General features: G+C 46.5%; 1 protein-coding gene across 4 annotated transcripts in view; it reads left to right on the top strand.

Annotated features, from left to right (window-relative positions):
* Nucleotides 1-15298, top strand: part of si:ch211-168k14.2 (phospholipase D1) — a 29172-nt gene that overhangs the window by 6450 nt on the left and 7424 nt on the right. For all 4 annotated transcript variants that reach the window (XR_004165908.2, XR_004165909.2, XM_012833954.3 and 1 more), the window contains exons 3-18: nucleotides 617-747; nucleotides 944-1089; nucleotides 1709-1826; nucleotides 2044-2109; nucleotides 2797-2855; nucleotides 3098-3190; nucleotides 3981-4133; nucleotides 4284-4433; nucleotides 4825-4908; nucleotides 5327-5408; nucleotides 5624-5734; nucleotides 7496-7705; nucleotides 10767-11001; nucleotides 11790-11927; nucleotides 12421-12546; nucleotides 13494-13612. Coding sequence is in view for 2 of the 4 variants with exons in the window: in XM_012833954.3 (XP_012689408.1) it covers nucleotides 617-747; nucleotides 944-1089; nucleotides 1709-1826; nucleotides 2044-2109; nucleotides 2797-2855; nucleotides 3098-3190; nucleotides 3981-4133; nucleotides 4284-4433; nucleotides 4825-4908; nucleotides 5327-5408; nucleotides 5624-5734; nucleotides 7496-7705; nucleotides 10767-11001; nucleotides 11790-11927; nucleotides 12421-12546; nucleotides 13494-13612 (2021 nt within the window). In the remaining 2 variants the exon portion in view is untranslated. The remainder of the gene's footprint in view (nucleotides 1-616; nucleotides 748-943; nucleotides 1090-1708; nucleotides 1827-2043; nucleotides 2110-2796; nucleotides 2856-3097; nucleotides 3191-3980; nucleotides 4134-4283; nucleotides 4434-4824; nucleotides 4909-5326; nucleotides 5409-5623; nucleotides 5735-7495; nucleotides 7706-10766; nucleotides 11002-11789; nucleotides 11928-12420; nucleotides 12547-13493; nucleotides 13613-15298) is intronic.

Here is a 15298-nt window from a genome sequence, read left to right on the forward strand (position 1 = left end):
ACACACACACACACACACTATACACCCTGACACATGACCTACTTCTTGTTTTTGTTATTCACCCTACGTCTTGAAAAGTAAAAATTGCTCATTGACCCAAAAGAGAAAACTTTGCAGCTTGTTCTCTAAAAAGCCTGAACAGACTGCATCTGTTGGACCCCTTCTCACCACGCTGGTGTCTCAGTACTTTCTAGTGAGGGGATTCCACAACTGTGGCTCAGCAGATCCTGGTGATTTGAAGCAGTGTGGAAGCCACCCTGGGGATATCCAGGAGAGTGAAACCCATTTCTCTGCGTTCACCCTCAGTCTCCAGCACCTGTGTCCTCCCCTCCTCTGCATGGTCCACCCCCTCCGGCCCCATTACTGTGGCATTCTAAAGGTTACGTGGTCAAGCACCAATGATCACGCCAGCAGCAAAGGAGCTGAAATTCCACTCCTATCAGCTGTTGCAACACTGGAAGACACTGAGGGACAACATTTTAAAGAAACAATTTTTTTTTCTTTTTCTTTGGTGGACTCACCTTTGCTCTCCAATCAATAGATGCATCATCAATAGTTTTGTTTTTCGTTCTCCATTTGAACGTCTCGTGTCGTTTGTGTTGTGGTTATTTTCCAGAGTCGGGAAGCATTCCCTTTCGCACCATATATCACTTCCTCCCCTTCAAGTCCATGGACTGCGCCGTGTTCGTGGAGGAGGTGCCCGTCTCAGTGAGAGTGACTGATGTGGAACGGTTCACCTGCACAAGGGTACGCTGTTTGTTTACCACAACAAAGTCAACACATTAGTGCAGTCAGCCTGGTGTTCTGTGTGTGTGTTTTTTACAGATGGGTAATTGACAGATTCATTAAAATAGTATTTCTTTCTGAGATCTTCTGTCTAAACTGCACAGTGGTCCATCTCAGACAGCACTGATCAGTCAGTAATGATGTGACTGCCTCGCAGGTGTTAAACCCCAACCTGTACACCATTGAGCTGAGCCACGGGGAATTCACCTGGAAGATCAAGCGACGCTTCAAGCACTTCCAGGCCCTTCACCAGGAGCTGATCAAGTTCAGGGCCCTGCTCAGGATCCCCCTGCCAAGTCGCATGTAGGCAGTGATTGTGTTTTCCCTCAGACACACACAGACACACACACACACACACACACACACACACACACACACACACACACACACACACACACACACACACACACACACACACACACAATCATTCATTGTACAATGAAATATGTTCTCTAATTCATTACGTCTTGTGTTACACCTGCACACGCACAGCTACACTCAGAATTAACCAGGCATACTCTCTCTTTCACACACACACACACACACACACACACACACACATTCTCTCTCTCTCTCTCTCTCTCTCTCTCTGTGAGACACACACACACACACACTTACAAATCCACCCCATTTATTGTGCGGCGAAATAAGAAATAGGTGTTCTGACCCATTACATCTGGTATTAGTGAGTGTTTTCATGTTCCAGGTTAGTGTGCTCAATTTAGCACAGATGTGACACCTTGGCTCTCACACTGCACCAGTCCAAATAAAAAATAGCTCCCAGCTCCTTCTCATCCAAGCGCGCTGATTACTGAACATGCGGGGGCAAATGAAATCAGGGTGTTTCGCAGATGAGCTGAGCTGATATGACATCTGGAGCTCTGAGCGGCTGCCTTTTCTCTTCTCTGGTTCCCTCATCCAGACACTCGGTGAAAAGGAGATCGTTCAAAGGCCACAAGCGCTCGCAGGGAGGACATATTCCCACGCTACCCCGGAGGCCCGACGCCCTGGTGAAAGAGGAGCAGCTTGTCAGCAGAAAAGTCAGTTTTGTTGCTCCTGATATTATTATTATTATTCAGTTTTTCTTGTTTTTTTTCACCATGACATTTGTTCTGTAGTCTTCAACTTATTTATAACTCTATTATACATTAATATTCAATCCAAAGTCGATATCCAAAGTATTCCTAAGTCAGGAAGCAACTGTATAACTGTGTATTGAAAGAGCCATTGACCATGCACTCAAAAAAATCCTCTTAGATGCAGCTAGAGGACTACCTGAGGAACATACTGAAGAGGTCTTTGTATCGGAATCATCCAGCAACAGTAAGTTCTCCACCAATTAATGACATTACTTCTGTATCCTCATGCAACCCACACATTTGCTAACATACTTGTGAATTGACAAAGACACTTGAACGGTGTTTTTACCAGCCAGAAATCTTTCACAAAACCAAAACATCCTCCACTTGTTTTTTTTTTAACTGAGGCTTTTTCTATAGTCATGCTTTCTATGGGAAGACTTTTGAAAAGACTTTTGAAGCCGTGCTGCCCTGTGTGAGTCCAGCCCGCTGTGCCTCTCCTCATTAGAGCAGCCCTCTCCACACCCCAGTCCCTCTCACTACAGACCATCTCTCACCACACACGGCACTGCCAGCTCCTAATTACACCTGATTTGCAGGACTAATTGAAAACTACCTGGATCAAGGAACAATCAGACTGTGTGCTGATACCTAGTTAAAAGTACAGAATAGAAAAGCAGTATAAGTAAAGCCAGCCGTTTAACCTTATTACCCAGTAAAGTCAGGAAATTCACTGTCTTTTGGGTCATTCTGGGAGACTCGTACTTTTTGGGATGGCTGCTAACTTTTGGAGCTTTGACACAGATATCTATATTCAGTGTGGAACAAGTGTCCATTATTCAGCACATTTAAATGTATTCCCCCTTGAGCAGATTCCCAGGCATGATAGCCACGATAATGATGATGCCTCACATTTGTGTTTGTTTTCCAGCTTGAATTCCTGGAAGTGAGTCAGATCTCATTTATCCAGGACCTGGGACCAAAGGGAATGTAAGAGCAACTCCAAAACAGTAATTATGTGACTCTGTTTCGAGCGGAGGCCTTTCACAATGCCCTCAGCTTTTACTGCGGAGGGCTAGCCTTGCGGAGATAACATCAGAAGGAAAACAGTATTCCATCAAATTGTGCAAACACTGTGCCCAGTTGTATGTTGGTCTTGACAAATTTTTAAGATCTCCGCCCTTGGAGTTTAACGTTTGTTGTGTTTTTGTTTTTCTAAAAAAAACTAAAAGCGAAGGCCTGATCTTGAAGAAGTCCGGGGGAAACACATTTCCTGTGTGTTACTGGTGTGGCTCCAACAGTGTGTGTTATCGCTGGTCCAAAAGGTGAGTACTAGTGTGTGTTACTGGTGTGGCTCCAAGAGTGTGTGTTACTGGTGTGGCTCCAACAGTGTGTGTTATCGCTGGTCCAAAAGGTGAGTACTAGGCAGTGATCAGCAACCAACCAAGAACTGCTTCTCCAGTTTTTGCAGGTGTGGGCTAAACACACACAATACAATGCCAGTTTGTTGCCTGCTCCAGGGGGTTCGATGTATTTCCTAGCTTTGTCTGTTACAGTGCCTCACACAAAGTTTATGGCAACAATCTGTTCCTGGTCTTTTATTGCACACTATCAACATTTAGAAATTCAATCAAAATATATAGTCGGCCATCAAATGTCTTCTTATGCAAGTATGCAGAGTACAGTGCAAACAAAGTGTTGGGTGAAATGGAGATAAACATGGCTGCACGTCACGGTGTGGTCTTTCTTCTGACCTCCGACATAATGCTGGTAGAATGGGAACGGGTTTGAAACAGATAGGCGGAGGATAACACGCGCTCACGCTGAAATATTTTCATCTGCAGCGGGCCAATGTTTTTGTTTCTGTTTTATGCCCAGGCTAGTGTTACACTTGCATAATTCTCACCGCTCACAAGAAAGCAAACATCATAGCTTCGGGCCCCCACAGTTGAATTTCTCCCTCTGTAAATGGCCTCGCTGGACTCCGGGGTCAAGGCATGTCTTTTGTTGCCAATGTTTATTTGGTAATGACCTCTGTTTTCCTCTCTCTCCACCTCTCACTCACTTTCCCTCTCTCCCCCCCCTCTCTCATGTGACGGCCGCTTCACGTTTCAGATGGCTGGTGGTAAAAGACTCTTTTCTTCTCTACATGAGGCCCGAGGATGGCCAAGTGGGGACAGTGATCCTCTACGATAAGGGGTTCCACATCAAAATCGGGACCCGCGAGACTGGAGTCAGGCACGGGGTAACCCTCGAGAACCTTTGCAGGTAGGTCCAACAGAGCCCCTTTCAGAACCGTTTACTGGCTTTCATTTATCGCCATAGGTTTGTGCTTATCTCCACTGATAAATGTAAATGTGAAATGGCTGTTTATAAAAAAAAGGTTCCTGTGGTTCTCTATTATGTGATCTATTTTAGGGCGCTCACCATCAAGTGCTCCACGTACAGGCAGGCCCGCTGGTGGGGTCACTCCATTGACGAGTTTGCACAGAGGTACGGGCAGGACTTCCTCAGGGAGAACCGCCACGGCTCCTTCGCCCCTGTCAGAGAGAACACAACGACACAGTGGTGAGAGGTCTCATGCCTACAACCGTCATCATCAGTGCAAACATCCTAATCATCCATACTCAATAATCATATCATGCCTTTCATCGAATCCTAACTACATTCCCTTGCTATTTCTTTGACAGTATTTCATTTACATTCGGTGTTTATGTTCTATCAAAACCGTAAGAAAATCAGTTTTGTATCAGTTTTGCTCCATTGAGGATATGTTCTCCCTATGTCGTATGTAAGTTCATGACAGCCTCTGCTGGATGAGCACCATATCTTCATACTGTAGCACTTAGCTTCAGTGAAGGTGTGAAAACATTGTTTTATTAGCCTTCTTCATGACATACAACAACTCCATATCTGAGATTTATTTCTGACTCAGCCATTCTCTCTGCTTCTCCTGAAGGTTTGTCAATGCTGCCAGCTACTTCGACGCCATCGCGGAAGCCCTGGAAAGTGCCAAGGAGGAGATATTCATCACAGCCTGGTGGTAGGCCACAGTTTCAGCCCCTCCATCAATCAGGGTTCCCGTGAGAGGGGCCTCTCCCGTGCCCCACACATTTATTTCACAGCTTTTTGTCTGCCACGGGAACAGCCCCAGTGCATTTTGTAAAAGGCAGGCGAAACTAGTCGAGCCATAACAGAGACTCCCTTCGGGGAACATCCATTATGGATGTGATTGAGTGGTGGTGTGTGTGGTGGTGGGAGGTGTGTGGAAGTGAGTGTGTGATCACAGATGCTAAATGCAAATGCTCAATGGACTATAAACTCGCACATAGATGGATTCACTCAAGTTATTATTCATATACAAGATCTGCCTAGTGGCTTTTTTTTTACGTGACCATGCATCCTGTTGGCCAATAGAAGAGTGGGCAGAATGTCACTGCATGTGGGTTCACATCTCGCAGGTTGAGTCCAGAAATCTTCCTGAAGAGACCCGTGGTCGATGGGAACACCTGGAGATTAGACTGCGTCTTGAAACGCAAAGCGGTGAGATGTGGTTTTTATTACATTTTTTATTTGAGAAATCTTTAGATTTAGATGTTGTTTAATGGAAGCATGTGAAAGATTGACATTTGAACAGAGCAAATCTTTTCAAAAGTGATTTATTATTTATTTATTATTAGTTCATTTGACGCTCTGTATATTATCAGCACGGCCTTTGATGTTCAGGTCTTATACAGCTGTTTCATTTGTTATGCCAGGAACAAGGGGTGAACATCTGCGTTCTTCTCTACAAAGAGGTGGAGGTCATCCTTGGCCTGAACAGTGAATACACCAAGAAGACCCTGACTGGCCTTCACTCCAACATCAGGGTAAGGGTGGACATATATCCAACATAGACCAAAAGCCAGTCAGCCCATAGAGAAGGCCCTGTCCACCCATGCCAGAGTTTACTTACCCCTGCCACAGGTGCCCATCTCGGGGGTATCAGCGGCCCCCTCTCCCACCCTCTCAGAGAGCCACCATCCCTCCATCAAAACAGATTAGGCAACGCAGTCTGGCTCGCAGCTTGTGCCAGACCTCTGGTCAAGGGTGCTGCTGAGTACTTAGATCATGTTCTGGTGATGAGTGGGAGCTCCTCCTGTCATGGTATGATGGAAGGCTGGGGTGGGGGGGGGGGGGGGGGCTGGGGGCAGGGTGTTGTGTTTTGGGGTTGGGGGGTTGTGGGATCACTGCCTGGACCCCTGCGGATCATGTCTGTGGATGGTCAGGTTGCTCATGGTGGATTGTCACGGGAGAATGACGTGCGTGGCTGGGAGAGAGAGAGAGAGTGAATGTGAATGTGAATGTGAATGTGTGTGTGTGTGTGTGTGTGTGTGTGTGTGTGTGTGTGTGTGTGTGTGTGTGTGTGTAGTCTGGGGGGGAGGGGGGTGGCCCTGAGGCAGCGTGAGTCTGCCTCCTCCCCCGATGAGACACACGAGGGAACGAACACGACGGCGTCACGATGGCCAGAACCGTCACAACCATCACAACCGTCACAACCGTCACAACCGTCACAACCGTCACGCCGTCAAACCTCTTCCCCCACCGCGCCCACCCCCCCCTCCTCCACCCCCTCGGGGGCCCGGGACCTTTGATTGACGGGCCGTCACATTATCTTAGCTGTGCGGCGGCGGAGCGCGTGTGGAGCGCGTGCGGTGGCAGAGTGGCGCTGGGAAGTGGCTGGGGACCCTGGGCCCCGAGGTGGCGTGCCAGGCAGCAGCTGGGCGCAGACGTTCCAGGGGCCCCGCCGGTGAGCGAGCGAGCTGAGCCGAGCGGAGCTGAAAAACCCAGAGATGGGCACGCGCCGCCCACGGGCAGCCACACACACACACACAAACACACTCGTGCTCTCTCTCTCCGTGGAAGGCTCTGGAAAAGCTCTCTGTCTCTCTTTCTCTCTCTCTCGGAGGCACAGCTGTTTGCTCGCACCGTGTGCTATGTGTGTGGTGGCCAACTCCGCAGCCAGATGCTATTTCTGGTGCTTTGGGGATGGGATGTTCACCACATATGTTTCATTCCCCTCTTCCAAAAAAAAGAGAGGGAAGAAGAAAAAAAAAAAAACAACACATTGTCAAACTTGAACAACTTCACTTGGACGGAGTGGGAGTTTAGGCCAGATAAGAAATAGAAACCTTTGCCAAGAGTAAGAGATGGGGGAGACAAAGAATGAGTATTGTTATTTCGTGTAGATAAGTATCGTTTTTCAGTGTTTTCATAAGCTGTCCCTTCACATCAGATCCAAGAAAAAGAAAAGGGAGACTTAGTCTTTCGAAACAAATAAATACGAAAATGTATTCACTCTTTCCCAGGGATAAAACACACAATCATCTGAATGTGAGTAAACGATCATCTCATCTTTCACAAACTCGTGCCAGTCAGACACACAACAACCCCTCCTGGCGACTGCGTTTCAAGGTTACTGATCTCATTTAGATCCCGCATACACCCCAGTCAGGAGGTAGAGGGTTAAGGTTATGATCCTCATCAGTCCTTAAGCAAGCAAGAGAGAGATGGAGAACAGCTGAGGAACCCCTACGGAAGGGTGGGCGGAAGCTTCCTTGACGCCCGCCTGGCTTTATGTTCCCTGACAGGTCATCAGGCACCCGGACCACGTGCCCTCCACGGCCTTGCTATGGGCCCACCACGAGAAGACGGTGGTGATCGACCAGTCACTGGCCTTCCTCGGGGGCATCGACCTGGCCTACGGCCGCTGGGACGACTCCCAGCACCGGCTCACCGATGTGGGGAGTGTGAGGAGGAGCCCCCAGCCCAGCCCTGGCCTCTCGCCCACCAACCCCCGGGTAAGACCCCCAGTGCTCCAGTGCTCCAATACGTGAACCCTGCATCAGAATGCCCAGCGCCGTTAGAGAGAGGGACCATCATGAGTCACATGCTGGTGAACATTATCAGATTATAGGTAGATGTCCCGGCAAAGTAAAGATGATTGAAGAGGCACAGAGATGCTGCAATTGACACTTTATTTACTGAAGCCAGTATTATTCTGTCTGTCTGTTTGTCTGTCTGTCTATCTATCTATCTATTGACCTAACTTTCTATCTATCTAACAACTGCCAGACTGACTGACAGACAAACAGACAGACAGGTCTCTGGAAGTCTGTCTACAGTGTATCAGTAACTCCTGTGAATGTAAATAAGTTGTAATTCACATACTGTTAATGTCTTGTCTCGAGTTACTAGTCACTCGCGGAGACCTTGTACAGCATGTACGTGTAAGATTATTGCCCTGGAAATTCCTCACCCCCTGCTGGAAATATAAAAAGAAACACACACACACACACGCACACGCACACGCACACGCACACGCACACGCACACGCACACGCACACGCACACAGACATACACACTCAGAGAAACAAACACACATACTCACACACACAGACACAGACAGACAGGCCGACACACATATACACACATACATACACAAGAGTGTATGTTTCGGAAATAGCCGCTTAGAGCAGCTGGCCATGGCTGCTGGCTCTCTCTGTCCGCTGAGCCGTGAGTGAATCAGACAGGGGGAACTTGTTGTAAACGTGACCCACGGAGAGCAATAGCCCACAGTGGGCCCACAATGTTTGTCAACACTGGGCCTGACCCCGTCAGCCGCGGCTGTGCCAGCCTATTACCAGCTGGGTGTTTCTGATGTGTGTCAGGGAAGAGAGAGAGAGGGTCAGAGAAAGAGAGAGTGGGATGGAGGGAGAGAGGGAGAGAGGGAGATGGAGGAACGAGCCAGGAAAAGAGAGAGAAAGAGAAAGAAAAGAGAGGGAGGGAGACAGAGAGAGAGAACGAGGGAGAAGGAGGCAGTGAGGAATAGCAAGAGAGAAAGAGAGAGAGGGAGGGAGAGAGAGTCATGCACCTGACATCTGCCAGTAATGCTTATACAGAGGGAGTTTAACAGTGTGAGAAACTGGGTGCATTTACGTATATGACAATTTAATTTGATTCCATCATTTGATTTGACTTAAACCCTAGAGTGTTTTATTGACTAGTTAATTTTGTGAGTTAATGATTATTATGTGTAATTTCCAACCCATACTTAAAATTGACAAATGGTAATTGGACTCTCACTATATGTTGTACATAATGTAATTAATAAATACATATGCACTCCATATGCCTGTGTTATTAAGTAACACAAAGACACCTTAGACTTTTCTTTTGTTATTTCCACAGTATTTTAGCAATTATATAGGGGTGAAACCTATACATTGTTTAAGGCTCTCAAGCATGTATGGATCAATATTGTGGCCAATCTTACAGAGTCCTTCTTATTGTAGTCACCAATGGAAGATTGCAATTATTGAGCATCTGGGGCTGTGGTCCAGGGCCTTCGCCTGATAACCCCCCTGACACACACACAGACACACACACACACACACGACTCACTTACATACGCCCCCTACCCCCACCCACCCCCCCCCCCCCCCCCCCCCACACACACACGCACACACGGATACAGACAGACAGACCAACACACCCTTCACACAGAGAGAGAGAGCGAGAGAGAGAGAGAGAGAGAGAGAGAAGCACACATGAAATACATACACGCACTCGCACAGACACACACAATACTCTTCCACTTACACACACCAAGGAGCAGCACATAGCCTCACCGGGTTCCCCCCCTTCTTCCTCTTTCTCTCCCTCCCCTTGAGAACTGCATTAAACATAAAGGGCTCTGCATGGATGAGTGAGTCAACAAATTACTAGTGCTGCTAAATGGGAAATGATTTAGGCTGAGCACCACCTCCGTCTCTCTGAGACCGCTGCCTGCCTGCCTGCCCGCCTGTCTGTCTACCCACCCGCCCACCTCCCTCCCTCCCTCCCTCCCTGCCTGCCTAGCCGCCACTGGGTCATTAAGTATGGCCCCGGCCTTTTAAATAAACATGATTTCCAGAGCTACCAATGAAGGCCCTTATTGCATTTACTTAAGGCTCTTGGAGTCGCGGCACGCTTGAGTGGACCTATCTGTCAAGTCGGCGACGGGCGCTCGTCGCCTGTAAAATCTTTGCTAATATACATGAAACTGTTACAGCTGTTGGTATAACCTTTCAGAACGTCTCCTAAGGAGCCCGGTGATATTTGCACTTAATACAATTATGCCTACCAGGAGAATACTGCTCTGACATTTGCCATTTGTCAAGTGTTGGGTGCAGAGGAGAGGCAATAGTCCATGAGCCATTAACCCCCCCCCCCCCTCCACCCTCCAACCCCACCTTAATGTCACGTGGTGTTTTTTTTATTTTTTATATATATATATAAGCGCCAATCTGTTGCTGCTAATGGGAACAGTTTGTGACATTCATGACACTGAAGCTGGTGATTAGTAACCTCTGGCTCCATGACATGCATGACATGCTGGTGTTTACATGAGCTGGTGTGTGGGATGTGTATCAGATCTACTAAGGGGGTAAACATACAAAAATAGCAATAAATTATATCAATATCTGTATACATCCTAAGGACTGGGATAGAGGTGTACATCAAACCTACACAGAACAGTAAAACCCCAACATTCATGTGTTCATCTGCTCTTGCGCCACCTCTGACAGAAGTGTGTCTTCCCCAGATTCATGTGTTCATCCCCTCTCTCGCCACCTCTGACAGAAGTATCTCTTCCCCAGATTCATGTGTTCATCTCCTCTTGCGCCACCTCTGACAGAAGTGTCTCCTCCCCAGATTCATGTGTTCATCTCCTCTTGTGCCACCTCTGACAGAAGTGTGTCTTCCCCAGATTCATGTGTTCATCTCCTCTAACTCCACCTCTGACAGAAGTGTGTCTTCTCCAGATTCATGTGTTCATCTCCTCTTACGCCACCTCTGACAGAAGTGTGTCTTCCCCAGCTCTCCACAGGGACTCTTGGGGACGGGGATGAGGATCTGAGGTATTGCCTTATGGGTTACGCTGCCCCCTGCCCTGACCCACGGAAAGGAGAGGCAGGCGGGGAGCAGGAGGCTGGAGGAGAGGCCGGCGCTGGAGCCGGGCTGGAGGAGCTGTGTCTGAGAGTGCCCACGGGTTGCCTCCAGAGGGTCCCCTCAGAGGAGAGGAGTAGGAGTGGCCCTGAGGGACCAGAGACCAGTGAGACACACACACACACACACACACACACACACACACACACACATACACACACACCTATATACACATACACACACACACACACACACATGAAGAGACATATAAACACACACACACACACAGAGACATTTATACACTGTATATATACACACACACACACACACACACACACACACACACACACACACACACACACACACACACACACACACATTTATATATACACACACACACACACACACACACACACACACACACACACACACACAAAGAGACATATAAACACACGCATGCACACACAAGGGTTAGGGTCAGGTCCATGGTCATGGTGAAGGTTTTAAGTATTTAAGAAGATTGTGAGTGATAAAGTGTTATGTCTTGTGTTGTTGTAGTGTGTTAGTGTGAGCTTATGGTTAGTATTTATTTTTTAATAGTTTTGAATATGTATTAAATACTCATGCTGCTAATGATAATTGATTATCTGATGACTGTGATAAAGTGTTACGTCTTGTGTTGTTGTTGTGTGTTAGTGTGAGCTTATGGGTAGTATTTAACATTTTTTTTTTTAAGATTTGAATATTTATTAAATACTCATGATGCTAATGATAATTGATTATCAGATGACTGTGATAAAGTGTTACATTTTGTGTTGTTGTAGTGTGTTAGTATGTTATGATCATGTGCTAAAGGTTGTATTTTATAGTTAAATTGTAGACTATTTGTTAAATGGTGACGGTATGTCTGCTGAGTGTGCTGATAAAGTGTTACTGTGTGTGGTGTTGTTGTAGAGCCGCTGAGTGTGAGGGCTGGCGTGATGTCCAGGCCGGTGCCTCCCAGAGACTGGTACAGCAAGAGCCTGTCTCTCCGCTCCAGCGAGTCCGGCTCACTGGGCCTGGGTCTGCCCCAATCCCTCCCCCTGCCACACGGTAGGACTCTACTGCCTCCCTTCCAAATGCCTCATATCCAATAAACACACACATACTCACACACTCACACACACACTCACACACACACACACACACACACACACACTCACACACACACACACACACACACACACACACACACACACACACATACTCACACACTCACACACACACACACACACACACACACAGACACATATATGCACACACACACTCACACACTCACACACACACACAGACACATATATGCACACACACACACACACACACACACACACACACACACACACACACACACACACACACACACACACACACACACAAATATAATGCGTTGTTGTTCCTTCACTCTTTCTGTTGTCAGATGTCCCTTTTCTGGTCTAGCGCTAGAGGGTGTCTGCTAAGCTAATGGGATGACTTTGGATGGACTTTGGACTTTCCTTCATTAACTGTTTCTCTCTCGTGTTCTGTTTTCTTTGTCTGTGTGCTGCAGAGACCAGCTCAATGAGAAGCTACATCAGCAATAACGAGCTGTTTGGGGAGACCAGATTCTGGCACGGCAAAGATTACTGCAACTTTATCCTCAAAGACTGGGTCAAGCTCAACAAGCCATTTGATGGTAGAGATTCACCCAGCACTTTTAATGTCTTTCACAGATTTAAACCAGACTTAATGTTAGTTGCTGTATGACAATATTGATATAGCACTATATTTTACTTGTTTCCACCACCAAAAATGCCTTACCACACTCAAGCCAAGCATGGAATAATCTAGAATATCTGATTCAACACTTCAAGACAACAGAGCAGCGCAAGGTCAACATCCTGTAAACAAACAAACAAACAAGCAAACAAACAAGAAAACGACAGAGAAAATAGACATTGCCAAGAGTACCTCCCTGTTTGATATGTTCAAGAAAAAGACATTCATGAAAAGAAACAATCCCAGGCAAACAAAACACAGCGCACAGAGGACGTCAAGACACAGGCACACACTCACACAAAACAACCAAACAACCAAACAAACAAAAAAAAACCGAAGTTGTCCCAAACTCCCCCCATTCTGCAGCCAGTGGGGGTTATGTTCAGTTCACTGTGTGTTACTTCTGGCCCACATGTGAGGAGGATAACTCCTTTTTGTTTAAGGGTGCCCGAGGTCTGCCTCTCTGCCAGTAATGACTAGGTACGGCACTCAGCGGGGGACACAAGAGACCGACTGATATGTACATTAATAGCCCCCTCTGTCCTTCTAAGACAGGGAAATATTTGCCCCACTGTCAATGACGAAGATTAAAGTCAGCTCATCCTTTCAGAGAGAGTCTGGCATTTGTATTCAAACACACCTAGCAATATCAATGACCTCATTTTTGCTTCCTTTTAGTTAAAATGTGTCCTTTTTGAAAATATCTGGAATGGCTTAGAGGTGTTTTGAACCATTTGTTTTGTCTTATTTGTTGCTTGAGCTGAGGTAGTCATTTGTTTGTGTACAAATAATGGGTATCTGGGCCAACTTGGGTTGTTTTGTTTGTTTGTATATTACATATTGTTTGTATGTTTGTTTCTTCAGACTTCATCGACAGGTACAAAACGCCGCGAATGCCGTGGCACGATATTGGAGTCGCGGTCCATGGAAAGGCGGCAAGAGACATTGCTAGGCATTTCATCCAGAGATGGAATTTCACCAAGGTGAGACAAACCCAATTTCTGAGTATATGACTTTTCTCTGGTTTTGAATATGGACTGAATTGACACTAGCACTGCACTGTACTCTTTTTTGTCTTTCACCCTATCCAGTGATATACATCAAATCATTTGTGGAGTTTAGATGTTGTTTTGCCATATTGTTTTCGGTGGATTGTGCGCTGAGTCGTTCTGTTCCTGTTATTGCTTCTGCCTCTGCGGAGTCAAATTCTTGGAATCCTTGAAAGGATCTTCATTAGTTTGAGCCTAGCACCCCCTGCAGTTAGCGATTGCATCTTGTGCTCAATGCCTTCTCCACTTCTCTCTCTCGCTCTTTCTCTCTCTCTCTCTCTTCCCCTCTCTCTCACCCCCCCTTTCTCTCTTTCTCTCTCTGCCTCCCATTCTCTCCCAGCTCCCTTTTAAAGCAATTAGACTCCTTTTTACTTCAATTGTTCTGTAATTGAATTGGTTTGTGCCTGTATGATTTCCCCCCTTTTCCAGTGTAATGCCAGTCATATTTCAAGCTTGGCTGCAGATCAGACAGGTTGTCTTGTTGCAGAATAATTAAAGTGGAGGAAGCCAGGTGTGCGGACGGGGAGGGCCGGGAAACAAAAGCCAGATGAATGGCCCTGATTAGGTGTTTGAGCAAGAAAGGCACGGAGAGAAGGCACGCTCGTTTATACGGCGAGCTGGCAATTGACGACTGTTGATTAAGAGACGGCTGTTCTATCATTTTCAGGCATTCATTGCACAACAATGAAGGGTGGCGGTGGGGGGGAGAGCACTTTTCAAAGTAAAAGGAACTCAATCAGTGATATGAATATGAAACAATTTGAGGCACGATTGGGTTGAGTTTTTTTGGTGGCCCAATGCACCGAGGTGTGGCTACACGAGGAGAGCACTTGCATGGCTACTGGTGCGTTTATTCACTGTTTACTTTCACTGTTTGAGAGGTACACACGGAGAAACACGGAGGAGTGAACAGTGAGTCTGTCTCCATTCTGGAATATAGCCGTGTTGTCCTACAGTAAGACTATGTTCCAAAACAATAGTACAGGATTAAAGTACAGTAATACAATATTAAACAGTTTTGATAGGAAACCAGTCACAGTAAATCCTTACACTGATTTTGTACACTGATGTTACACCTCTCTGTGTGAAGTAAATGGATCAGGCCCAAACCAATACGGTCTCGTAAACAGTTCCTGTTCCCTGGCTCCGGTCCAAGCTCTCTCTCATTACTTGTTTTATTGTATGCTAAGTAGGTCAGGCTTCATGCCTTGCCCTACTGGTGCAAATGAAGGGGAAACTAATATGCAATATTCCTGTGTGTGTGTGTGTGTGTGTGTGTGTGTGTGTGTGTGTGTGTGTGTTTGGTAGTCTTTTTGGTAAATTGGCCCCTGTGACTCTACATCAAGGTCACTGTCGTCTGAGATAACAATTCGGAAGTCTGCCAACAGATTGGCCTTCGCTTCATTGGGAGTGAATGGATTTTAATCAACACACAACGCCAGTTGTTAATTGCCTGAGTTGCCTGCTGCTAAAATAATTCAATACTTTTATTGTACTAGTTACCATCTGTTTAAAAACATGGTCGCCGGATTACTGTATAGCCTGTGGTGAACGTTGACATGGAATACAGGCTGTTAATTTGCAGGTGGGGCCTTTTTTTCATTATAAGGGTGTAGCGAT

Source organism: Clupea harengus, chromosome 2, assembly GCF_900700415.2.
Source record: "Clupea harengus chromosome 2, Ch_v2.0.2, whole genome shotgun sequence".
In the NCBI taxonomy this organism is placed as follows: Eukaryota; Metazoa; Chordata; class Actinopteri; order Clupeiformes; family Clupeidae; genus Clupea; species Clupea harengus.